General features: G+C 49.8%; 2 protein-coding genes across 9 annotated transcripts in view; one reads left to right on the plus strand and one right to left on the minus strand.

Annotated features, from left to right (window-relative positions):
* CRISPLD2 (cysteine rich secretory protein LCCL domain containing 2) overlaps positions 1-10,397 on the plus strand; it is a 156,407-nt gene extending 146,010 nt beyond the window's left edge. The window contains exons 20-23 of the mRNA XM_064383365.1: positions 648-761; positions 1,669-1,844; positions 4,282-4,469; positions 8,216-10,397. The gene's annotated coding sequence lies outside the window, so the exon portion shown is untranslated. The remainder of the gene's footprint in view (positions 1-647; positions 762-1,668; positions 1,845-4,281; positions 4,470-8,215) is intronic.
* The window catches only part of ZDHHC7 (zinc finger DHHC-type palmitoyltransferase 7), a 40,212-nt gene continuing 18,973 nt past the window's right edge, over positions 5,280-26,518 (minus strand). For 6 of the 8 annotated variants that reach the window (XM_012466115.2, XM_064383367.1, XM_012466117.3 and 3 more), the window contains 6 exons: positions 22,085-22,482; positions 12,373-12,497; positions 9,936-10,032; positions 8,663-8,744; positions 7,812-7,942; positions 5,280-7,256 (listed from right to left, as the gene is read on the minus strand). In XM_012466115.2, coding sequence (XP_012321538.1) covers positions 7,080-7,256; positions 7,812-7,942; positions 8,663-8,744; positions 9,936-10,032; positions 12,373-12,497; positions 22,085-22,465 — 993 coding nt within the window. In that variant the 5' untranslated portion in view covers positions 22,466-22,482 and the 3' untranslated portion in view covers positions 5,280-7,079. The remainder of the gene's footprint in view (positions 7,257-7,811; positions 7,943-8,662; positions 8,745-9,935; positions 10,033-12,372; positions 12,498-22,084; positions 22,483-26,518) is intronic. The other 2 variants (XM_012466122.2, XM_064383370.1) reach the window with 1 other exon arrangement.

Consider the following 26,518-nt stretch of genomic DNA (forward strand, 5'->3'; position numbering starts at 1 on the left):
AGGACCTTTGCATGGACGGTAACCACAGCTGCAGGCCCCTCGCCTCCCCTCAGGGCCCCTCTCTGACAACTCCTCCTCCACAGTATCCACCTTGATGGCGAACATCTCCTGTTCTCAACACTCACAGCAGAAATCACAGTCTACAAATTGCATATTTAATTTTTTTCTATTAGTGTCTTTTTTTTTCTTTCGAGACTGAGTCTCACTCGGTTCACCCAGGTTGGAGGGCATTGGCTCACTGCAACCTCTGCCTTCTGGGTTCAAGCGACTCTCCTGTCTCAGCCTCCTGAGTTTCTAGAATTAAAAACATCAGCCACCATGTCCAGCTAATGTTTGTGTTTTTAGTAGAGACGAGGTTTCGCCACATTGGCCAGGCTGGTCTCAAACTCCTGACCTCAAGTGATCCACCTGCCTTAGCCTCCCAAGTGTTAGGAGTACAGGTGTGAGCCACCGCACCCAGCTAATTAGTGTCTATTGAGGGCAGAGGCCTCTGTAAATATCTGTGGACATACTGAGCAGAGGAGCCAGCCGTGGGTGAACTTGTTCACGCGGCCTGAGTAGTGGGTGGGCATTTGCTGTCTCGTGGCGCCCCCTGGTGGCCGTCATGCAGGCGCATGCTCAGGTGCCGACCTCTTGTCTTACTGCAGGGTTTGCCCCTCTCCTGGCCCCCACCTCCCATGTGGCCACCCACAGTGACGTGTGCAAATCCACAAAGTGGCAGCTCTTGGCCCCCATGGAGCTGTGTGCTTCTGGATGATCAGGTGAGTTGAAGGGAAGTCCCTGTTACAGTTGTTCACATTATTAGTAATGGTGCGATTATTAAGCAGCTAATGTTGACAGTGTAAATATAACATGATCATTGTTTGCTACCTGTGGGTCCCTGAGCAACCCCTCTCAGCCTCAGTTTCTCCATCTATGAGATGGTGATGATTGCAAGAATTAAGGGAAACTATGCGTGTTAAATCATAGCACAGGACAGGCAGGTTTTCCATGAACAAGGGCTGTCGTGAGTATTTGGGGAAATTTTCTCCTGAGCGTGGGCTGGTATGCCAGGAGAGGTCAGCTCTGTCACCCACCCAGCTGGGCATGTCAGAAGGCTGCTTGGCTTCCATTTCCCCACCTGTGAAATGACCACCTCGGTCACACTGTCTCCCAGGGACATGAGGGAATGCCAAGGAAGACCAGAGCTTGACAAGTGGTTCCCGGATATGAAGGATGGGGAACATTTTCTGGAGGAGGAAGTCAGACTCCTAGGCACCACCCCTGGGCCCCAAAGGAGAGGGGCAGCTTATTCCTGGAAGATCACAGAGTCAAGGACAACAGGCACTACTCGAGCAGAAAAGGAGAGGGGCCAGTCTGTTAAGTGCCCAGCGAAGGTTCTGGGCCCTTGTCTACTGAGCCCCAGAAAAGCCAGCAGCTGCCGGGGGTGGTGGCTCACACCTATAATCCTAGCACTTTGGGAGGCTGAAGTGGGCAGGTTACCTGAGGTCAGGCAAGACTAGCCTGGTCAACATGGTGAAACCCCATCTTTACTAAAAACACAAAAAATAGCCAGGTGCTGTGGTGCATACCTGTAATCCCAGTTACTCTGGAGGCTGAGGCAGGAGAATCACTTGAATCCAAGAGATGGAGGTTGCGGGGAGCTGAAATCATGCCACTGCCCTCCAGCCTGGACTACAGAGTGAGACTTCGTCTTCAAAAAAAGAAAAGCCAGCAGCCAGTCCTCTAGTCAGGAGATGGGGGCCTCCTCCTGGAAAAGCTGGCTCCCCCGACGGCCCTGCCAGACAGTGGACTGGTGTACACGGAGGACAGCTTCTGAGAGGAGAGCCAGAGAATAGGCAGAGGTGAGAATGTGGGGTGAGGAGGCTGGGACAGAGCACCCCGGAAGCAGGGGACACTCACAACCAGACCCCAGCATCCTTACAGTCAGGGAATGGTGGGGCAGCTACAGACGAACCCAGGATGCTGTTTCCCCAGAACCGCAAAGGAAAAGAAAAAGCTTCTTGAAATTAAAACGACCATAGCGTGAAGTTTTAAAAACATCCAGTAGAAGAGCTAGAAGACAAAGCTGGGTGGGGCACAGTGGCTCACACCTGTAATCTCAGCACTCTGGGAGGCCTAGGCGGGCAGATTACTTGATGCCAGAAGTTCAAGACAAGCCTGGCCAACATAGTGAAATCCTATCTCTACTAAAAATACAAAAATTAGCTGGGCTTGGTGACACATGCCTGTAATCCCAGCTACTCAGGAGGCTGAGGCAGGAGAATTGCTTGAACTTGATAGGCCAGAGGTTGCAGTGAGCAGAGATCCTGCCACTGCACTCCAGCCTGAGGGACAGAGCAAGACCTGAATCTTAAAAAAAAAAAAAAAAAAAAAAAATTTTAAAGCAAAGGTAAAAAGATTTTCCAGAAAACAGAGTGTACAATAAGAAAATTGGAGGATCACTGTAGACGGTTCAACATGTAATTTTAAAGTTAGAAAAGAAAGGAAATGGAGAAAACGGGATGCCCAAAGGCATAACACGGGACATCTGCCAGAAGCAGAAAGCTGAGTGTCAGGGGGAAAGGCTCTACCCAGCACCAGCACAGCCAGGGGAGAGCTGAGGCCCAAGAACTAAAGACAGGATGTGGGCCGGGCGTGATGGTTCACACTTACAATCCTAGCACTTTGGGAGGCCGAGGCGGGTGGACCCCTTGAGGTCAGGAGTTCAAGACCAGCGTGGGCAACATGGCGAAACCCTGTCTCTTCCAAAAATACAAAAATGTTATCTGGGTGTGGTGACAAGCGCCTGTAGTCCCAGCCACTCAGGAGGCTGAAGAATGAGATTGCTTGAGTTCAGGAGGGGGAGGTTGCAATGAGCTGAGATCACGCCACTGCACTCCAGCCTGGGCTTAGATCCAGCCTGGGTGACAGAGCAAGACCTTGTCTCAAAAAAAAAAAAAAAAAAGATTCAGTCACATAGCACAGGGAGCAGGAGAGTATGGGCTCTCCATGGCTGCTCTGGGAGCCGGAAGATGGTGAAATACACTCAGGCTGAGTGTAAAGTATTTACCTACGCCATCAACCAAAGGTGAGGTAGAATAAGGCAGTTTTAGGTGGGCCAAAATACTGGAGACTTGAATAATAAGGCACCCCTTCTCCACCAGCTCCCCGGGAGCATGCTGTACCACTGGGAGGATCTGGAAGCACAGAAAGGCCACGCTCTGAACCCGGTGACCCTGGAGAAGCCAGGTCATCTCAGCAGGGAATGGGGGTGGTGGCAGGTTGATGCCTGTGGCAGAGGCTGGCTTGGCTGCAGGCACTCAGTGACAGCTGGAATGGGTGCCCAAGAGGCAGCTTCACCTCTGTAAAAGCAAAAGGTTAGACAAAGAAATCAGAGGCCCCAGGCCGGGCGCGGCGGCTCATGCCTGTAATCCCAGCACTTTGGGAGGCCGAGGCGGGCAGATCACGAGGTCAAGAGATCGAGACCATCCTGGTCAACATGGTGAAACCCTGTCTCTGCTAAAAAAAAAATTAGCTGGGTGTGGTGGCGCGTGCCTGTAATCCCAGCTACTCGGGAGGCTGAGGTTGCAGTGAGCCGAGATCCTGCCACTGCACTCCAGCCTGGCGCCTGACAACAGAGCGAGACTCTGTCTCAAAAAAAAAAAAAAAAGAAAAGAAATCAGAGGCCCCTATCTAGATGAGAAGCAGAGTATTCAGTCATCACAACTAAACTTGATCATGTACCAAATGCGGGACATACGTACATTTGGTGAATGGGGAGGGGAGAGCAGGCAGGAAACCCGGAGTGTTCTCTGAACTGCAGATGTGCTGTGCCTAGAACCTTCTTGGGAAACTTGCTGGCTTCCGATGGGAAGCTGCTTGCAGGGGCCCATCGGGCCTGGTCACTGAGCCACGCGTTCTCATAGCTCAGATACTGGCTCAGCTTTCAGCTCCCAGAACCAGCCACAGGCCTGTCACAACCTACTTTCCCTTGGCGTCTTCAGGTTGTCTTGGCTAAAATTAGCAGCTGGATGAGGAGCAATGCAGTTTTAAAGAGGGTACCCAGGAGACGTTGTAGGGCACTTGCACTTTTTCTATGGGCATCCTGCTTTGTGTGTGCAGCTCCCAGGCTACCTACCCTTCAAGCTACTTTCCCTGCCTTTCTTACCCAAGCCGAGTTCATGTGTATAGAAGATGGGATTTAGCCACCTTCCTATCTGGGGGATATTGTTTTAATACAAGCATCCTACTTCTATGTAATGAGCCTGCTTAATCTAAGGAATACAAATAATATTGCAGCAAAATTCAGCACAGCCACAAACACACGCTGGAGAGCTGCTGTCCACGCAGAGGCCCGGGTCAGGTCCACGCCTCCGAGTTCGAGTCTCCTTCCCTTTTCTGCGTGTCTGGAATGCCACCGCGCACCCCGAGGCACAGCATGCACGAGGCAGGGCTGTGGCACACACCAACCATCTGGCCTCTGGAAGGTAAGTGGGCATTTTGGTTGCCTCACAGTGCAAATATCAGACAAATTTGGTCAATGAATTAAAACCAAATTGTAGGTGCTTTAGATTCTGGACTGTGGAGAGAGATTTTTGAAACACTGTTTTCATTTTAATGTGCAATGAAAAGAACTAAAACGATGGTAGTTGGCTGAGCAGGGCTCATTCCTGTAATCCCAGCACTCTGGGAGGCCAAGGCGGGCAGATCACCTGTGGTCAGGAGTTCGAGACCAGCCTGACCAACATGGTGAAATCCCATCTCTACTAAAAATACCAAAACCAGTCTGGTGTGGTGGCACGTGCCTGTAATCCCAGCTACTCAGGAGGCGAAGGCAGGAGAATCGCTTGAACCCAGGAGGTGGAGGTTGCAGTGACCAGAGATCACGCCACTGCACTCCACCCTGGGCAACAGAGCGAGACTCCATCATCTCAAAACAACAAAACAAAAAACGATGGGAGTCTAATTAAATGTTCAACAAGCAGCGGCCCTCAGAGCAGCAGTCCTCAGCGGGCAACATTTGTGAGTCGTGCACGAACGCCTGGGTCACTCGTTTTGGGCATGAAAGCATTCAGAGGTTCTGGAAACTGCCTGGGAGCAACCTTAACAGCCTGGGGCTGGGTCCATGAACCCCGGAAAGGCTACCCCTGAAAACACTGCCATCCATGAAGAACAGGCGCTTTGGAAACCATTTGAGAACTGTCAATGGATTACTTTATTTCATATAAAAGTTACATTGAAAGAGGTTGAAAAGTCAAGTATACTTGATTTGCACACACTTGCCAAGTCTCACAGGATTCAACCACTTGGATAATTGTTTTATTGATAACAGGATATACATATTAAAAGCCTCACACTGAAGCCCATACACATGTCCCACCCAGACAACAATGTGCAAATGAATATGCAAAACAGTCTCTGGAAACTCCTGTCTCCAGGATCACCCACGATCTATGCTTTGTCCCTCTAGCTGTGACGCACTTCTTCCCCTACTGGGTGACCGAGCGCACTTCCAAACCCCCCGCAGGCTTGCTCTTGGCTAGGACGGTGGCTCAGGTAGGTCCCTTTGTGGTTTTGCATCATCAGCAGTGGTAGAAGCCCTGATTCAGATGGGGTACAGAGTAATTAAAAACAAACAACAGTTCACAGATGAACAGAAAGGCAAACAGTTCCCAGGAGGGAGACGCCAGCTTCTCTCAGCATGGAGGGCACGCTTAAAGGAAGACCCTCGGACTTTGTCAGTCACAGATTGCTTCTTGATGCATCTGTCAAAAAATGTACAAACCAGGCAAGGTTAAGGCAAGTCCCCACGGAGGGGAGCTGTTGGCTTTCTGGCATAAATTTAAGCTCCACGCCAAGGATCCTATTTTATCGCCTGTGCCGTGGGTAGAGAAAACATAAAAGCTAACCAAAAAATGCAACAGGAGGGCGCCATCCTGACCATTCCCACCTGAGCGCTGCCTGCGTGGTGGCACAGTTGCCCCTGACAGGGGCTGGCTGCCTCATGGTCCCCTCACCTTCCCAGAGGTGCCCAAGGTCCGGGGCCTGCCTCTCCACTTGGAATGCCTCCCCTGCCCCAGACACCAACAGCATGGAGTTGCCCAATGGATCAGGTCACTGAGCTGCGGTTCTGCCTTTCCCCAGGAGCCATTTAGAAACTGCTATATTTGGCTGGAACAAAAAAAATCAGTTCCAAGGCCCTCAAGCACTCAAGATTTTTTTAAAAAAATTAAAACAGGAGGGCAATGAAGGACTGCACAGGAACAACTGTTCTTTGGATCGAGATGTCCTCCAGTAGCAATACATTCATAGTAACCACGGAGAGGACCCCACGGCCGCTCCCCCCTCTTCCCTGAAACGTCGGTTTCTAAAAAATAGCTTGTTTGCTGTACACAGCCAGTAAATGTTACACTGCCTCAACAACACTGGCAATTTTGACACACACATGCACACACGCACACACACACACGCAGACGTGCGCATACACAAACTTGCTGAGAGGGTCAAAGGATGTCTCTTCTGGGGCAGCGGGGAGTGTGCTGGAAGCCACCTTCACTGTTCAGTGCACAGATCTTTTGCAACTTCGGTGCAAAGCATCAGAGCTAATGGAGACCAAAACGTCTTTCTATGGAAACGCCCTGCTGTGGTCCGGGGAGTGCACTGCTGAGAGGGGGTCAGCAGGAGCCCCCGAAAATGACTGCTCGGAGACTGCCTGTTCACTGACTGACTGTTTTCATGATTGGAAACAGCAGCTCAGTACACAGGATTTGAATAACCCATGTAATAACCCAAACGTCTTCTTAGAAAATGCAAAGTATTCTTAACAAAAATCCTAATTCTGCAGGAAGGCCGTGACATTTGGCTTCTTTGCGTGGCCACACACCTTTCCGACGTTGTACAGGTGGGGACTGAGCGCCTTTTCCGGTGTGGAGAATCTGCCATCTGTGACTGGAAATACAGAAAACTGCTTGCTGCAAGCAGTTGGTTTGTGTAGGTTCCAGTTGCCCTGTTGGTCACAGATGAGCTGTCGATCCCCTTCAGACCCCAAATAAATAAGCGGAAGTCTGTGAGCAAGTTCCATCCTGTCGAACCAGGCCTCACACTGAGAACTCCGGGCTGCCTTTTCTGGGTCTCGTGGGCAGTCGCCTAAAGCGAAAGCCGACAAAGGGATTCATCCAGAGGAGTGAGGGGGGACCCCCAAAGACGGACTTCATCCCTTCCCATCGCAGCCTCCGCTCCCACGTGGGCTTCTCACTTTTCAATCGCTCAATTTCCTGGAAGCAGAAAGAAGAGCAAGTGGCAGCGGCTCCAGGAAGCTCCGCGGACCCCACGGAGCCTCAGAATTGCACTGTGAGTCAAGCACAGTGTGGAACTCTCCTTCCCAGCTCCACCCCGATCCAGACGCCCATCCATGGCCTCTGTGAGCACAACCCTGGTTGCAGCCATCCGGCCAGCCCAGACTGCCACAATGGCCGTCCCAGCCAAGCACCAACATCTTGCACCTGTCAGTTACTGTGTACAAACACCTACTGAGCGCCGCTCCAGGCCTGCAGAGCCAGGCCCTGAAAGCTGTCAATTCCTTGAAATTCACTGACTGCGCTGGGAGCTGGGAGTCTGCCTGCCTCTGCTGACTCACAAATCAAACTAAGACTAGAACTAGGCACTGCGCAGAATGAAAGCAACAGCAAACACAGGGAAGGCTGAAGCTATCCAGACCGCCCCATTACTCTCCCGAGTCAGTCCACAGGCACCTGCTGTTAACATCAGGACTTCCATTTACTCAAGCTTCGACCACGTATTAAGTACACACGGCTGATAACAAAACTTACCGTCTCATCGTTGCATATGGAGTGGATCTGGGTGCCAAACATAACTGCAGTGAAAGTGAAAAACAGAAGACCCTCAAGGCACAGGAAGATCAACAGGATTACAGTTATTGGAGGTGAAAAATCACTGCATTCTGTGAACAAGAGGAAGCTGGTTATAACTGGCCCTGAACACCCGGAGTAGCACAATGTTCGGTTCAGAGAAGAACCCACTAGGGCCAGTCCCCGGCCAGCTTCCAGCAGGGAGGAGCTGTTCGCTTTCTAAATGGGCACATTCACTGTTCTCCAAGGAGCAGAGGAGGGCCACCCTACCAAGGAAAATTCACACCACCAATTCCCGGCCAGTGGCTTCCAAGGTTCTGTGTTTTCTGAGGTTTCCATTGACACTGTATTTGTGTATTAAATAGCAACTGAGGCCAGACCAGAAGGGTTGTGTGCACCCATACTTGTGACCAGTGCTCACAGGAGTCCATTCCCCACGTTCCCTGGGGTGGGATGAGGCTGTCCAGACCTCTCTGCGTATCTCAGGTAAGACAATGAGCGCCTGTTTTCACGACACCTGCTTAGGGTCGGTACTCACAGGGACAATGCGAAGGCTGCTTTGAACAGTGGCGAGCTAGCTGACCAGAAAACAGACACAAGCTTTGGGGAAAACAACAGGAATTTCCCTCCAGTCTCGATACACTAGCAAAATGGTGGTGTTAAAACTTAACTAAATTCTTTAAAATTCAATTCCTAAAATAATTGCAATGATTTCCTTGAAAATTGGAAACCTGGTTCTTCCTTTAAAGCCTTCCCCTTTCGCCCAGTAACAGCATGCATGGCCAGGAATGATGCAGGACAAGGGAACTTACCAGTCCACTGCCCTCGGACACAGGAGATGAACTGCAACCCACAGAGGATCAGAGCGTGGACTGAAGACAGAGCTATATACATCTACAACGAGGGGGAGACTGCTTAGTCACTTTTTTAAATTATTTTTTTAGAAACAGAGTCTCCCTCTGTCGCCCAGGCTGGAATGCAGTTGTGTGGTCTCAGCTCACGGCAACCTCCACCTCCTGGGTTCAAGCGATTCTCCCTGCCTCAGCCTCCCAAGTAGCTGGGATTACAGGTGCGCACCACCACACCTGGCTAACTGTTTTGCATTTTTAGCAGAAACGGGGTTTCACCATGTTGGCCAGGCTAGTCTGGAACTACTGACCTCGAGTGATCTGCCCGCCTTGGCCTCCCAAAGCGCAGGCATGAGACACCGTGCCTGGCCAGTTAGTAACGGAAACAATTATGTCTTTCTAGGAGCAAAGGCTGATGAAGCATCACTTTTATACTTTCATCTTATTTGCCAGGGAAAAATGAGGGAAGGATTAAATTGCAGTAGTTGACATTTTCCTACCCAAGATCATATAACACCAAGTAGAATAATTTTATTAAAAAATACGCTGGGCATGGTGGCTCACAGCTGTAATCCCAGCACTTTGGGAGGCCAAGGTAGGCAAATCGCTTGAGCTCAGGAGTTTGAGACCAGCCTGGGAAACATGGCAAAACCCCATCTATTGAAAAAAAAAATGGCTGGGCACAGCAACTCACGCCTGTAATCCCAGCACATGGGGAGGCCAAGGCAGGTGGATCGCCTGAGGTAGGGAGTTCGAGACCAGCTTGACAAACATGGAGAAACCCTATCTCTACTAAAAATATAAAACCAGAAGTGCGTGGTGGCGCCTGCCTGTAATCCCAGCTACTCAGGAGGCTGAGGCTGTGGTGAGCTGAGATCATGCCATTGCACTCCAGCCTGGGCAACAAGAGCAAAACTCTATCTCAAAATAAACAAATGGGGAAATAAGCTCTAACATAGTTTAGGAAGATTCCTATTCTTATTATTAATAAACAATAGTGATTGAGGACATCTGGGAGAGAATGAAACCACAGTGAAGACCTAAAATAATACAAGCAACACATTTATGTATCGGGACTACTGCCTACTCATGACAGCACAGTATTAAAATGTGAATCCTGGAGCAAAGGATGGAGAGAAACTGGTCTGACGTTGGTACAGATTTCCCTGCTCCAGGCAAGATGCAGTTACAGAATGTCAAGTTCAATGTAAGTCACTACAAAAGTATTTTTACTTACAGTGAAGAGCACAAAAAATCTTTGATTCTTTTCTCCTACACAATTGTTCACCCATGGGCAGTGATGATCCATTTTCCGAATACATCTTTTGCAAATACTGAAAAGAAAAGTTTGATTTTCAGTATTCCATGCTCTGAGGAAACCAGAGTGACACAACCAAATAAAATCAAAGGTGGAGGAAATCAGAACACACATCCTAATATACCACGTGAAACAATCATACGCACTATCTACATTCCTTTAGGGTTTATCATTTTAATTAAATGTTTCCTGTTTCCTAAGGAAAACAGTCAATGGACCAACAGGATGAGGCGAAAGATCAGGCTGAGCCACACCTGACGAGTTTTCACTCTCCCCCATAAAACTGGATCATGGACACCTATCAATAATGTTCCCAATCTTGCAAGCTTACAAGTTACAACTCTATTTCAATAAAAAACAAAAATTGAATTTTTACCTTTAGGGAAAGAAACATTGTTCGTATCTTCAAATAATTCCTCCCACTTAACCCATACTCACTGATGAATATGTATATTCACCTTGAATCATGCAACCATATATTAAGTCAGCTTGTTTTTCCAGCTGTAATTTACTTTCGCCCAAAATACGCTGTATGTCCAATTTTAAATAACTGATTGGATACCAATTACTTTTTAGTAATAGCTTGTTCCAATTAATTACATCAAGTAGACATCTATGGCATCAGCTTTGCTCCAGGCAGACTTGCTATCATAGCGTCAGCTTCTATTCATTGTCCTGGGTTCCCTGCCTGACCTCCACAGCACCTGACTTCCAAAACATTCCCATTTTATCTTGTTAATCAGATATACTGAAGTATAATTTATATACCATAGGCCAGGCGAGGTGGCTCACACCTGTAATCTCAGCACTTTGGGAGGCTAAGAGAAGTGGATTACCTGAAATAAGGAGTTCAAAACCAGCCTGGCCGAAGTGGAGAAACCCCGTCTTTACTAAAATACAAAAATCAGCTGGCCATGGTGGGGGGCGCCAGTAATCCCAGCTACTAGGGAGGCTGAGGCACAAGAAGTGCTTGAGCCCAAGAGGCAGAGTTTGCAATGAGCCAAGATCACGTCACTGCACTCAGCCTGGGCGACAGAGCAAAACTCCGTGTCAAAAAAAAAAATTACATCATAAAAGTTTACTCATTTGCATTGTACAACTCAATGATTTTTATTCTATCTGGAGTTGTGAGACCATCACCATCTAATTTTAGAACATTTCGGTTGGGCATGGTGGCTCACACCTGTAACCCCAGCACTTTAGGAGGCTGAGGCAGGCAGATCACAAGGTCAGGAGTTCAAGACCAGCCTGGCCAACGTGGTGAAACTCCGTCTCTACTAAAATACAAAAAATTAGCTGGGCATGGTGGTGCGTGCCTGTAATCCCAGCTACATAGGAGGCTGAGAGAGGAGAATCACTTGAACCTGGGCAACAGAGCAAGACTCTGTCTCAGAAAAAAAAAAAATTCCCACCACCCCAGAAAGAAACCTCAGCCCATCCACAGTCACCCCAGCTCAAGATAATCACCCATCTACTCCCTGACACCATTTCGTCTTTCTTCACTTTCTGGCCAAACTATGTAGATACGAATCTGTTAAAGCTTTCACTCCAGTCATAAAGCAGTCAGCACCCCTCTATCTGTTTCCTCCCACTGGAGGTCATCAATGGCACCCAGCTTATCCGAGCAGGGCACGACCCTTGGGAGAAGGTACTGTCTAGGTGCAACCACACCCCAGCAGTTTCACAGTACAGGCATGTGTGGCAACTATTTCAAGGAATGGAGAAATACACCCAGACTTTCACACTTCAGCACGTGAAATCAATGGTCAGCCCCTCCAGGAGCAGACAAAGGAGTCAGGAGCTGGCACATCTAGGAGAAGCAGATAAAATGCAACCAAGACCAGCAAAGGTGAGGCATGAGGGCCAGGAAGGCTACATGAGCCAGGCAGATAACTGAACTGTGGGTTTTTATAAAATACAGTAACTGGTGTTTGAGAGCACACCAAATAAAATTTTAAAAAAATAGAGCACGTCCAAAAGAGCCTGGCCTCTGCACTGCACCACCACCCTAGGTAAGAACAAAAGCGAACGTACACAGCCCCTCTGCTGGCTGGAGAACCCCAGAGCAGGAGATAGGGGAAGGTTCTGAGCCCTCTTCCTGCCCCACACAGGATGCGCCCAGGGCTGTGAGCACACACATGCTGGCCTGTGGCATGTGTGCCAGGAACAGAGGCGGGAACCTCAGCACCTCCTCTGGCTGTCATGCCACAGCGAAGAAGGAGGGGATCCCCAAGTCCATACTGGTTCCCAGCTCCCAAAAAGACTCTAGGGCACTGGCCCTTTACTCAGCTCCCTACCCAGGAAAGAGACGCCTAGGGGCCATCCTGCGGATGCTGACAGGCGCTGGGGGGCGTACCTGCAGTGGTGGGCGCGCTCAGGTTTAATACAGCAGCACTTGGGGCACTTGTAGATCACCTCCCCGGGCTTCAGCTGCAGGCTCTCCATGTATTCTTTTGTAGCGTTTCCTTTGGGTACCGCCCCCTACCATATAAGAAGAATGTATTTTAGTTGGGGAAAAGGAAAGTTTTTTTTTTTTTAAAAGTAGAAATTCATATATTTTATCATCAAACAATAAACAAAAACTACCTTATTATCCTTTTGATAAATGGCTTAACCACCTGCATTTTTCGGAGGCAAGGCTTGTCCCCAGAGAGGGGCCCTGCGTGTCCCGGCGGGGCAGGGAGCCTCTGTACACACCACTTCCCTGTATCCCCTGCTGATGGGGAGGTGACTGATAACCACAGCCCAGAGTTTTCTTATCGGGCAGCTGGGGAACAAGGAACAAAACAATCTCAAAAAGGACTTTCATCTCGTGTTGCTAAAGTGACGTGATACTTCGTCTCGGCCAGTCTCCTCAAAGGCATCCACACACAAACCTGGAGGCGGCAGCCCAGACCACCTGACCCCATTCATGTCTGGCAACGAGGCAGCCCTGCGGGGGCAGCACCAGAAAGTTGAACGTGCATCTGTCCGTGCTCCAAACGTTAGAAGAGCTGGACAAGATGAGCAATGGCGAAGCGGCGGAAAGAGGCCTCAGGAAGGCCGTGAGCTGATGGTAAGGGGCAGAGCTGAAGGCCAAGAGTCACCCTACTGGCGCCATGTCAACTGAGGACCCGATGGAGGGAAGGTGAGGCCTGAGCTGGCTGCAACCGCAGAGGCTTTGTTCTTTGGGCAGTGGAGAAACAGAATCAAAACCATGTTTGTAGGAGATAATTCTGGAAGCTGTGGCAGGGTGGAATAAGATAGGCAGACCTGCCTGGGGTTTCCAGTGCCTCAAGAAGAGGAACAAGGTCTTGTGTCTGTCTCTTAGCCCAGAGTTTGTACTTCACATAGAAATCACAGATCTGGAGAATGAGACCCACAGACAATGCGAACAGCAGTTGGGGCTGCAGTGACTGTACAAAGACAAGGGATGGGGGCAGGACAAATGGAAAGGTGGGAGCTAATGGGCTCTGCCAACACAGATGCTCCCGCTGGAGCTCCTTAAAACACAGGTGCCTGGCTGGGCTCTGGAGCCACAGATCTGAACCTCTGCACGCTGAGGGCTGACATCCAAATTTTACAAAGTTCAGCAGGTGAATGCCCTGCAGAGCCAGAGACTGCTGCCCGCTGGATTCAGGGCTACCAGTGGGCCAGAGCCTGAATCTCAGGCAGCACAGGCAAGGGGTTCCTGGAAGTGACCAGGAAGTGAAGATGGGAGGGGCTGCAGGACAAATGTGAGCATCCACTCCCCAAACCACCACTGAACTTTACTTCCTGCAGACAAGGCCCTGTCAGTCCCATGGCCCCAATATGGGGAAGCTGTTTTGGTCAAGATCAAAGTGTTTCCTAACACAATGCCTCCTTAAAGAAGTTAAAAAAGGGTTTAAGCTCATTTTTGAAAACTTAAATAAAACATTTTGCTGACCGGGCGCGGTGCCTCACGCCTGTAATCCCAGCACTTTGGGAGGCCGAGGCAGGCAGATCATGAGGTCAGGAGATTGACACCAGCCTGGTCAAGATAGTGAAACCTCGTCTCTACTAAAACTACAAAAACTAGCCAGGCATGGTGGCGCATGCTGGTAATTCCAGCTACTTGGGAGGCTGAGGCAGAGAATCTCTTGAACCCGGGAGGCACAGGTTGCAGTAAGCTGAAATCACGCCACTGCACTCCAGCCTAGGCAACAAAGCCAGACTCTGTCTCACTTCTCCTGCCTCAGCCTCCCGAGTAGCTGAGATTACAGGAGTGAGCCACTGTGCCCGGCCTGGAGTCTTGTAATCAACTTTCCCCCAGCAATCTAGGGGTCTTAACAGTGCTTTGATTTGTAAAATCCCACATGTTGCATATAGGCCCCAGCTGACAGTCGAGTTTATACATCTCCTCAATAAGAAGAAATGGGCCAGATTTTAAAACTCCAAACACCTTAATTTTATGAGCCATGCACTTTCCACAGCAGCAGCAAATGTGATACGATGTGGCACGATACCCTCTGGAAAGCGGCCACCCCAACACTACCCCAGTTTTTGGTCATTTATGATGTTACCCAGGAAAGGTAACATCATAAATGAGTGATCCTCAGGGACCTGAGACTGCTGGGATTTCAGGCACTTGCTGGGTCCAGGGCTTCCTTTGGGCTCTCAGAACCCTGGGCAGACAGTGAAACTCTCACAGGTACGGTCTCCTGGGGGCTTCAAGGCCATCCACCTGAGGCCCCGAGTCTATTACCTACATTTTCATTGTGAGTCTTTCGAGCTGTGGTTTGGCAGAAGCAGAGACCATATGCAGAGGGGGTGTGCACGTGTGCACCATTTCAAAGGGCCTTGCCAGGATGTGCCCACAACAACTGCTGCAGGGGCTGGAGCACTGTTTGCCCTGCACCCATGGGGCACTCTTCGTCCCACCAAAACAAACCTTCCAGGTAACTGAGCACCTTGCTCAGCCCTCAGTTCCCATTTTAGCCATTTTTGGGAGGTTTTTTCTAAAATACTTCTTGAATGTTTCCCACCCATCTTCTTGTGGGACTGACCACAGGCTCCTCCCTCCTACCCCAAATGCCCAGCTGCCTCCCTTCAGAGGTGCTTCCTGATTGGCTACTGCCTCTCCCAGTGCCCCTGCCCACATCCCACTTCCAGTATGCCGTGGTGAGACAAAGCAGCCTGGTAGGCCTGGGCAAAGCACTCTCAACCACCCCATCCCACGCTTCCTGTCCTTTCTCCATTGATCTCCACCTTCATCCCAGCTCCCTGCCATGCATTCTGGATCCCCAGGCCTAAGGGGCAGGTAAGAATGGGGCCAGGCCTGTGGATCTGCCTCCTAACTTATGGAAAATGCTGGGAACGGGGAGCACGTCAAAACTCAGTACAGGGACATAAACTGCAAACTCCAGTTATAGGACAAACAACTGTGTTTCTTCAACTTAAAAAATCCCAAGGTGGGGCAGGCATGGTGGCTCACGCCTGTAATCCCAGCACTTTGGGAGGCCAAGGTGGGCAGATGACCTGAGGTCAGGAGTTCGAGACCAGCCTGACCAAAACATGGAGAAACCCCATGGTGGTGCATTCTTGTAATCCCAGCTACTCGGGAGGCTGAGGCAGGAGAATCACTTGAACCTGGGAGGCGGAGGTTGCAGTGAGCCATGATCATGCCATTGCACTCCAGCCTGGGCAAGAAGAGCGAAACTCCGTCTCCAAAAAACAATCCCAAGGGAAAAAAAAAAGGTGAGACACATAAACCAATCACATTGGGTGGCTCCTTATTTGGACCCTGATTCAAGGGAAAAAATTATAAAAGAATTGAGACAGGCTAGGCTTGGTGGCTCATGCCTGTAATCCCAGCGCTTTGGGAGGCCGAGGCAGGCAGACTGCTTGAGGTCAGGAGTTCAAGACCAGTCTGGCCAACATGGTGAAACCCTGTCTCTTCTCAAAATACAAAAATTAGCTTGGCATGGTGGTGCCTGTAATCCCGGCTACTGGGAAGGCTGAGATGACAGAATTGCTTGAACCCAGAAGGCAAAGGTCGCAGTGAGCCGAGATCACGCTACTGCACTCCAGCCTGGGCAACAGAGTGAGACTCCACCTCAAAAAAATAAGAAATGAGACAAGTGAGAAAATATGAACTCCAACAGGATAGCTAGTATTAAGTATTACGTTGCTTTACATGAGCTACCTGTATTGAGGTTATGTTTTTAAAAAGATGCCCCCCCCCACCCTTTTTTTTTTTGAGACAGAGTCTCGCTCTATCACCAGGCTGGAGTGCAGTGGCACGATGCCGGCTCACTGCAACTTCCGTTTTCCAGTTTCAGGCAATTCTCCTGCCTCAGCCTCCCGAGTAGCTGGGACTACAGGCACATACCACCACCATGCCCAGCTAATTTTTTGTATTTTTAGTAGAGACGGGGTTTCACCATGTTGGCCAGGATTGTCTCATCTCTTGACCTCGTCATCCGCCCACCTCAGCCTCCCAAAGTGGTGGGATTACAGGCGTGAGCCATTGTGCACAGCCTAAAAAGACCCCTTTTAAAAGATACACATATTTACAAATGAAACAGAAGAATGAGTGAGCTTTAGGCGGGTTATCTGGGGAGGAGAACAGCGTGGGCAAGGCCACCACTGACAGCGAGTGAGGTGGTGACAAGCTCAACACTGAGTGGTCTTTTCTTTCCACCATGCACATTTGAAATTTCCCATAAGAAGTGAAATTTGAAAGGCTGAGGCTTTGGAAACAGACAGTTTAGTTCGAATCCCAGCCTGGCCTCTTACTGGCAGTGAGGCCTTGTGTTCTCACACAGATATTCCGCCTACGTCCCAATTCTGCTGTGAGGGTGGAAGGGAAGCATGCTTTTGGCAGAGCTCCTGGACAGCAGCCACAGCCCCACGAAGGGCACCTCCAGAAGGCACCCGCACAGCTGCTGAAAAGGCTCATGGGCATCAGCAGGGTTCACTCTGAAGACACAGGCTCCATCCAGGTGAAGGGGTACAGGGCCTGGGACTGGCGGGGGGGCCTTCCTCCCTCCCAGCCTTCTAACAATCTCCAAAGTTAAGCTTGGGATCAAAGTCTCATCCTTCCACAGCAGGGTTTGCTGCTCTATCAATAGAGTAGGTCTCTGACCATCAAATGCCATGGACCCCATCTTCCCCTCCATTCCCCACTCAAAGCACCAATGACTTTCCTCAAGTGTCAATACAAACCCAAGCCAATCCCAGTGAGGAATGCCCAGTCCTGTTAGTTTAGAAAAATGACAGGAAATCCCACTGGGGTAACTGCCGCAACCTCTCAACTGTTCAGTTCAGAGGTGATGTGATGGTTCTAGTTCAGCCCGGACTGGACCCTGGCAGCGTGAGGACATGATCTGTGGAGACAAGAAATCAACTCCCCACTGAGAGGACAGACTCAATGCCTGACCCTGCTGGGCCACGCCCACTCTCCCCCTTAGAATGGTAGATCTGGACGTCGGTGACAGCCGCCCCACCTGCTCTGGGGACTGCCCTTCTTCACTGGGCAGCAGGAAAGCCAGAACCTAGAGGGACAGACAAAGCCTGAGGGCAGCTGCCAGCCTCTCCCCTCTGTCCACTGTCCACTCCGCAGCCTGCCAGCAGCCAGAGGCATCCTTGCCCTGGGCTCCGCATCCTCCCCCTTCCTCAGTTTCACTGACCATGACTCCCAGTGGTTTCTGTTACTTGCCACCAGAGTCTTAATACGTGACATGGGTGAAACAGTGACATCTAAATAGACAAAGAACTCAAGCAGACATTCCTCAAAGTCACACAAATGGTCAACAAGCACATGAGATGATGCTCAACATTGCTGGTCATTAGGGAGACACACAGCAAAGCCACAGTGAGATAGCACGTAACAAAAGAAGGGCAGTATCATGCCAAAGGTGTGTACACGCTGCAGTGGGTATGTAAAACGGTGTGGGCACGCTGCGGTGGGAACGTAAAACGGTGTGGACACGCTGCGGTGGGAACGTAAAACGGTGTGGGCACGCTGCGGTGGGAACGTAAAACGGTGTGGGCACGCTGCGGTGGGAACGTAAAACGGTGTGGGCACGCTGCGGTGGGAACGTAAAACGGTGTGGGCACGCTGCGGTGGGAACGTAAAACGGTGTGGGCACGCTGCGGTGGGAACGTAAAACGGTGTGGGCACGCTGCGGTGGGAACGTAAAACGGTGTGGGCACGCTGCGGTGGGAACGTAAAACGGTGTGGGCACGCTGCGGTGGGAACGTAAAACGGTGTGGGCACGCTGCGGTGGGAACGTAAAACGGTGTGGGCACGCTGCGGTGGGAACGTAAAACGGTGTGGGCACGCTGCGGTGGGAACGTAAAACGGTGTGGGCACGCTGCGGTGGGAACGTAAAACGGTGTGGGCACGCTGCGGTGGGAACGTAAAACGGTGTGGGCACGCTGCGGTGGGAACGTAAAACGGTGTGGGCACGCTGCGGTGGGAACGTAAAACGGTGTGGACACGCTGGCGTTTTGGGTTTTTCATCATTCCCTTCCCCACAAGAAGTTTCTTCCTTTTTCTTTTTTTCCCCCGGTGAGGACACTTCAGAGACTACTTGGCAGTTCCACAAATGTTAAACATAGAGTCACCATATGTTCCAACAACTCCACTCCTAGGTATATACCCAGAGAAATGAAACATCCGTCCACACAGACACTTGTACACGGACGCTCAGAGCAGCATGATTTGTAACAGCCGAAAAGCGGAACTCACTCAAATGCCCAGCAACTAATGATGTCTCTAAGCAAGATGGGTCAACCCAGAGCATGGATTATTCAGCCCTAAAACAAAATGAAACGCTGATCATGCCACAACACAAATGGACCCCAAAGACATGGTGCCTAGTGAAAGCCAGCCACAAAAGGCCACAGATTTGATGACATATGAAATTCCCTTGTCAGGCAAACCCCACAGAGACAGAAAGCAGATGAGTGGTTGCCAGGGGCAGAGGCTGGGGGGGTTGGGGACTGGGAAGCGATGGCTAAGGGGGGTGGGGTTCCTTTCTGAGGTGATAAAAATGTCCTAAAACTGACTGGGAGGTGGGTGGACACTGTGGGTGCGTAAGCACCACAGAACCTCGCACTTACAAGGATGGACTTCGTGCTATGTGAATTAAATCTCATTCAAAACAATCCTGACATCCAAGATCTCCAACCTCTCCCTCACAACGTTCCACTCAACATTCTCTGCAGGGATACAACAAGCAAAAGAAATCTGCCCACCACGGCAGCAGCATGGCCTGCACACACCTTCTACCCCTACTTCCTGGCCACTTCCAGCTCTCTGGGCTTTTGGGGCCTTTTCCTCAGGAGCAGGGGCGGGGTGGGATCAGAAGCTGGGCTGCTGAGTAGCTGGAGAGTCCAAGCTGAGAGGAGGAAGGGGCAAGTGCACTTGTCGGCGGAGAGGAGCAAACTGCTTAGGAGTCGGAGCTGGGCTACCCCTCCCCATGTCCCACCCCACACTCACAAGCAGGAAGCTTTGCACAGACACAGTTCTGTCACCACAACTGCCCAAAGGGATGGGTCCAGCCCAGTTTTCGCTCTGCGGGCAGATGGTCAACACTCATGGTATTTTTCCTACAAAGCAATAATCCAGTAGAAATCACTGAGCCGAGGCCAGGTGCGGTGGCTCACGCCTGTAATCCCAGCACTTTGGGAGGCCAAGGTGGGTGGATCACGAGGTCAAAAGATCAAGACCATACTGGTCAACATGGTGAAACCCCGTCTCTACTAAAAATACAAAAAAAATTAGCTGGGCATGGTGGCACACGCCTGTAGTCCCAGCTACTCAGGAGGCTGAGGCAGGAGAATTGCCTGAACCCAGGAGGCAGAGGGTGCAGTGAGCTGAGATCGCGCCATTGCACTCCAGCCTGGGTAATAAGAGCAAAACTCCGTCTCAAAAAAAAGGAATAAAAAAAAAAAATCGCTGAGCCGGCCCTGGCCCTGAGGCTGGCACTCTCCTTAGTCAAAATGCCTGACTACAGGGGGTTCTGGCTGCACCCAAGGAAGGAGAGGGCAGAGTCACACACGGATCAGGAGCAGGGTCTGCTCCTACAGGGGGACTTGCTGCATAAAAGGAAATGACCAGACAGCCTTTATTCCTCCAAAGGCACAAACCCATCAGAGAAGAGATCCAGTTATGGTCAAAGACTCCACCATCAGGTCAGGCTACAAAGCCACTGGCAGAGTTTGCTTCTGAGTTTGTCCCCAAGGTACCATTCCCCAGCTGCCCAGTGGGTTGGGCCTATAATACTGTCCCATTCCCAGGACAGCTGCCCAAGACCTCTACTACTGAAAGAGGAGACAGTAAACAATGTACGTCCAAACCCTGAATCATTAATTCAGATAAAGCAAAGACAGATAAAGCCACATGGAGACTATATTCTGTGAGCTGATCAGTATCAGTTTATTCTCAAAAAAGACTCCTGGCTGGCAGTGGTGGCTCACACCTATAATCCCAACACATTAGGAGGCCGAGGCGGGTGGACCACCTTAGGTCAGGAGTTCAAGACCAGCCTGGCCAACATGGCGAAACCTTGTCTCTATTGAAGATACAAAATTAGCTGGGTGTGGTGGTACATGCCTGTAATCCCAGCTACTCGGGAGGCTAAGCCAGGAAAATCACTTGAAAAGAAGAGTCCTAATCTTATTAACTTCTGGGTACCTTCTTTAGAGAAAGCTTAGAAACAGACAAGAGCCCAGTAGATTTTAAATTGACATATTGGTAATCCCTATACCGTGGTTTGAAACCACTGGTTAAAGCAGTGTTAAGAACTTTTTTAAATGAAAATCCACTGACCACTAATACCTGGCCTTGCACGGCTGCAGCTGCTGGGCATCTCCTCCGAGCTCTACAGGGAGCCTGGAACTTGCTGACTGCAGGTGACGGATGGCTGAGCTGCGAGAATCTGTACGATCAGCCCTAATGCCCTTCCCTGACTGAAGGATGTCTCAAAACTCAGGAACAGCCTAAAAGCCAAGGTGGAAGTGGAATCTGGTGGCCTGCAACACAGCAGGAACTAAGCATATTTCACTGCGCTAGGTCTGGCCTATGTTTATTCTCAGCCTAAAGGGAATCTGCTCCAAAAATGAGCTCAATCCACCCCCTTGTCAATCTGTTCCCTGTGCACTGCGCCTCAACTCCAGGGTGCACTGCTTCCTCCAAAGGGTCAGCCACACCTGAGGACACTGGCAAAGTGGTGACATCTAGAACCCAGGCTTCCCAGCTTTCAGTCTATCCTTGGGAAAAAAAAAGTATTTAAACGAGAAGGGATTTTAGAAATTACCTAACACAGGCCGGGCATGGTGGCTCATGCCTGTAATCCCAGCAGTTTGGGAGGCTGAGATAGGTGGAACACCTGAGGTCAGGAGTTCGAGACCAACCTGGCCAACATGGCAAAACCCCATCTCTACTAAAAAATACAAAAAAGGCTCGGTGTAGTGGCTCACGCCTGTAATCCCAGCACTTTGGGAGGCCAAGGCGGGCGATCACCTGAGGTCAGGAATTCGAGATCAGCCTGGCCAACATGGCAAAAGCCTGTCTCTACTAAAAATATAAAAAAATTAGCCAGGCGTGGTGGTGGGCGCCTGTAATTCCAGCTACTCAGGAGGCTGACGTAGGAGAATTGCTTGAACTTGGGAGGCAGAGGTTGCAGTGAGCTGAGGTTGCACACTGCACTTCAGCCTGGAAGACAGAGCGAGATTCCATCTCCAAAACAAAAAAAAATTAGCTGGGCATGGTGGCACATGTCTGTAATCCAAGCTACTCAGGAGGCTAGGCAAGAGAATAGCTTGAACCTGTGAGGCAGAGGTTGCAGTAAGCCAAGATCACACCACTGCATTCCAGCCTGGGCAACAAAGCAATACTCCATCTCAAAAAAATAAACACACAAAAGAAAAAAAAAAAAAGAAGAAGAAAAATTATCTAGCACAATCTCTTCCTTTGAATAATCAGCCCAATGGGCTAATACTTTCCATCAGTATACCATGATATCACTACTATTTAAGCAATGTTTCTTCTCCAGTTAAGACATGGAAAAGGCTACAAGCTTGTGTCCAGGAATTAATAAAAACCCAAGGCCATTCACCATATGGTCTGTGTGCGACACTAGTCCAGACACGAGAGGGTCCCCAGTGACGCAGCCAGCACTCACGGGGTCGGTGAGCATGGTTCTCAGGTGGGACGACAGGGCGAGCACAGCCAAGCAGTTAAAGATGACCCCGTTGACCACAGAGTACCAGAAGTCTTTGGAAGGCAGCAGCATAACAAAAGTCACCACGAAGTCTGCATAGGCGACCAGAAGCCATGTCATGACAGCACAGATCATGCCGCAGCCATCACGGATGAACCAGACCCTGTCGGCCACATCAGCCTCGGAGGAGGATGACGATGAAGAGTCATAGTTGTCATTTTCGGCCAGGAGAGGGTGATGCTCGACGTCCCGCAGCCTGTGTCCTGATGGCTGCATGATTTCCCTGATGCACCCTGGGAAGGGGGACGACACAGAGCTGGTGAGGCTCACGAAGCTCACAAGCCACCTTAAATATGATGTGTTACGGTTTGTCCTTGGCCGTTTCATAAAGTTAGTCTAAATCACAAAGTGGGAAAGAACATAAAAACGTAACTGAGATCTAAACAGTTAAATCTCTGACCTTACTGATTGCTTTACTACAGTAAGTCCGGCTGTACAGGTCACACCTACATACACAAAACTGTCACCTATTGCCAGCCATGGCCACATACAAAGATGATGCAAAGCACAGCTAGATGTGAAGTCACAGTGCCGGGTTCCTGGCAGGGTGGAGAGGAACTGTGCCGTATCACTGCTGCACTTGCTCCCCCAGGGCCCTACCTGTCCCTGCTCTGCTCAACAGCTCACCTGAACGCTCCCAAGCAGATACTCAGCACAGACTACGGCAAACAGGATGATGGTCCTCTATTCATTTTTACACTGCCTCATACACAGGGACCTCATCGGTCTTACCTGTTTTTTCTCCATTTGATTCTCAGTTTATTCTCACTTCTTCCTGATGTTTTTGTAGCAGACTCCCATTTTTGTATCTCTGTTCCTTGGTACTCTACCCTGCTTCTAGCATGCCCTTCCTCTGTCTTTTTTTTTTTTAAGACCAAGTCTCACTCTGTTGCCCAGGCTGGAGCGCAGTGGTATGATCCTGGCTCACTGCAACCTCCACCACCCTGGTTCAAGTGATTCTCCTGCCTCAGCCTCCCGAGTAGCTGGGATTACAGGTGCCCGCCACCGTAACTGGCTAATTTTTTTGCAATTTTAGTAGAGACGGGGTTTCACCATGTTGGCCAGGCTGGTCTCAAACTCCTTACCTAAGGTGATCCACCCATTTCGGCCTCCCAAAGTGCTGGGATGACAGGCGTCAGCCACCACCCCCGGCCTCTTTTTTCATCTTTTAAAGTTTCCTTTTTTCCTTTTTGGGGGGAACAGGGTCTCCCTCTGTTGCCCAGGCTGGAGTGCAGTGGCACAATCGCAGCTCACAGATGAGGTCTCACTATGTTACCAGGGCTGCTCTGGAAGTCCTGGACTCAATCCTCCTGCCTCAGCCTCCTAAAGTGATGTGATTACAGGCATGAGCCACCATGCCCTGCCTTTCCTTCATTTATTAATCTTTTCTTTTGCAAGCCAGCCTTTTGACACTTCTTCCCTATTTCCAATAGCATCTGATTTCTAAGAACATACAGGATCTAAAGAAACTAAAGAAAAAAGTAGGCCAGGCACGGTGGCTCACGCCTGTAATCCCAGCACTTGGGGAAGCCAAGGTGGGTGGATCATGAGGTCAGGAGCTCATGACCAGCCTGGCCAAGATGGTGAAACGCCATCTCTACTAAAAATACAAAAATTAGCTGGGTGCAGCGGCAGGAACCTATAATCCCAGCTACTCAGGAGGCTGAGGCAAGAGAATCACTTGAACCCAGGGGGCAGAGGTTGCAGTGAGCCGAGACCGCGCCACTGCACCCCAGCCTGGGCAACAGAGTGAGACTCCATCTCAAAAAAAAAAAGAAAGAAAAAAAGTACAATTTTCCTGATAATTGTTTTGACTGCTTCTTTGACTGTATGCCCTTCTCTCATTGGTGTTTGCTCTGAGAGTTATAATATCACAGATAAAGATCCAGGGAAAGGAAGAGACAGTCAATTTCGCCTTAGCTCTCCCATGGGGAGAAAACACTGACGAATATTGTAACAAACTGACCCCAGCACCTTCTCAGAGCAGGAGCGCTCACCTTTTAAGCAGGCAGAATACAGAAACCATGGCTTCTGAAATGTGAATAAGAAAGAGTAACAGGAATGTTCTCAGAGTTCAGGTCACTATAACCAAGTAACAGCAGTCTGGGTGTGACTTTTTCTTTTCTTAAATACAACTGGAACATAGCAATTATGAACACGTTTGCTTAACGAACATGCTGGTGAGAGTTCATTCATTCGCCAAATACTTTACAAAATTTCCTCTAGATACAAAAATGCTGACTGGTACAAGAGCAAAATGAAACTGTTCTGGGAAGTCAGTAAATAACCCTATTTTTCCATCAGATAAAAACAGCTTTAAAAAATGTTTAAGGCTGGGTGCAGTGGCTCACGTCTGTAATCCCAGCACTTTGGGAGGCTGAGGCAGAAGGATCATTTCAGCCCAGGAGTTTGAGATCAGCCTGGGAAACAGAATAAACCTCATCCCCACAAAAAATAAAAATTAGCCAGGCATGGTGGCTTGCGCCTGTAGTCCCACCTACTAGAGAGGCTGAGGTAGAAAGACTGCTTGAGCCTGGGAGGTTAAGGCTGCAGTGAGCCATGATCACACCACTGCACTCCAGCCTGGGTAACAGAAATACCCTGTCTCAAAAAATAAAAATAAATTAAAAATGCTCAAGGCTGAGTGCAGTGGCTTACCCCTGTAATCTCAGCACTTTGGGAGGCCAAGGTGGGAGGATCTCTTAAGCCCAGGAGTTTGAGACTGGCCTGGGCAACATGGGAAGACCCAATCTATATTTTTTTTTAAAAATCTTTTTCATTAGTCAGGTATGGTGGCATGCATGTGTAGTCCCAGCTGTTTGGGAGGCTGAGGTGGGAGGATCGCTTGAGCCTGGGAAGTTGAAGCTACAGTAAGCCATGATCCCACCACTGCATTCCAGCCTGGGCAACAGAGTAAGACCTGGTGTCAAAAAAATTGTTTCAATTAAAAAAAATTTTTTTAAGTAAGTGTTTAAATGAATTAGAAGAAACTAAAAATGAAAAGAATCTGGACAGCCCCCTTAGCCAGCCACTCCTTCAGCATTGACTGAACCTGCATCTTCCAGCTCTGTCTGCTCAACATCCCTGCAAACACCTTTACAGCGTCCATTTCCTCCACAAACCCCATTCACCCTGCAGGGCCTAACTTTTCTCTCTTCCAGGCAAGCCACTCTGAAAAGGGAGTTCTGTTTCTTCTGAGGAGCACTTTGTAAAGGGGTCAGGGTCTCTAAACTTCAGACATGACTAACGAGCTGAAGGCTAGAACTGCTTCTGCCTGCACCACTAGTAATACCTGACTGTCAGGAGGCTGAGACAGTACCTGGAAGTTTGTCTGCCTCCCCTGAAACCTTGGGCATGCTCACCAGCTCTTCCCCCCGGTACTTACACTCGCTACCTGAGAGCTCTTGCAGGTCCTACCTCCCTGCCTGACGTCAGCCCCTCCAGGCGGGTGTGGGTCTCCTCTCCCTCTGCTCCCTTTGTGCCCTCCATGCTGTCTGGCACACAGCAAGGGCATGTTTGTTAAAAGGCAGATGCAACAAAGAGCAAGCAGTCCCTCTCTCAGAGTCCAATAATCTCCTGCTGATTTCCATGTAAGCTTCTTGGTGCATCTTATCTGTGGCCCCAAGTACATGAAGGCCTTAAGCTGACAAATTCCTCTGATCAGAACTACTTTACGGTGACTTCTCTAACAGGACACATTCCATGAGAAAAGGAGGGGTGCTTGCCAGGCAGTAAAACAAGCTATACTTTCGTCAGAGTGCAATGTTTGGGCAGTCTGAGCTCTCTCCAGAAAGCAGGGCCCCTTGAAAGTCTTCTAAAGGCACACATGTGACACCTGAGCCAGCTCAGCTCCACCTTCCTGGTTCAGGTTCTGGTGAGACCTCCCTGGAGAGCAGGCTGCTGCTGGGGTGCCATGCCTGACCATGGGGTGCGGATGGCGGGCACAGCTGTGTACGGAGAGTGCCCACAGACGCCCAACACTGGCCATGGCAGGATATTCCTACAAGGACAGATTAGGGTGACTTGTAACACTGGAGGGCTTTAGTGCCATATCTGTAAGATCGATTGTAAGTCAACATGAAAATAACTTGAGATCCAAAAATTGCTTTATTTTCAAGAAACCAACAAATGAATATAGTAGGGTTAGGCTGGACAAATACAGCTCCCTCACTAACAAAGTGCACTCACGTCTCTGAGTCACTGTATCTACACTTGAGTAATGCAACAGGAAGGGAAGGGAAAGAAATGAAACCATTCCTTTACATGAAA

Source organism: Aotus nancymaae, unplaced genomic scaffold (genome assembly GCF_030222135.1).
Source record: "Aotus nancymaae isolate 86718 unplaced genomic scaffold, 86718_ANA_hifiasm-v0.15.2.pri h1tg000030l, whole genome shotgun sequence".
NCBI lineage: Eukaryota > Metazoa > Chordata > Mammalia > Primates > Aotidae > Aotus > Aotus nancymaae.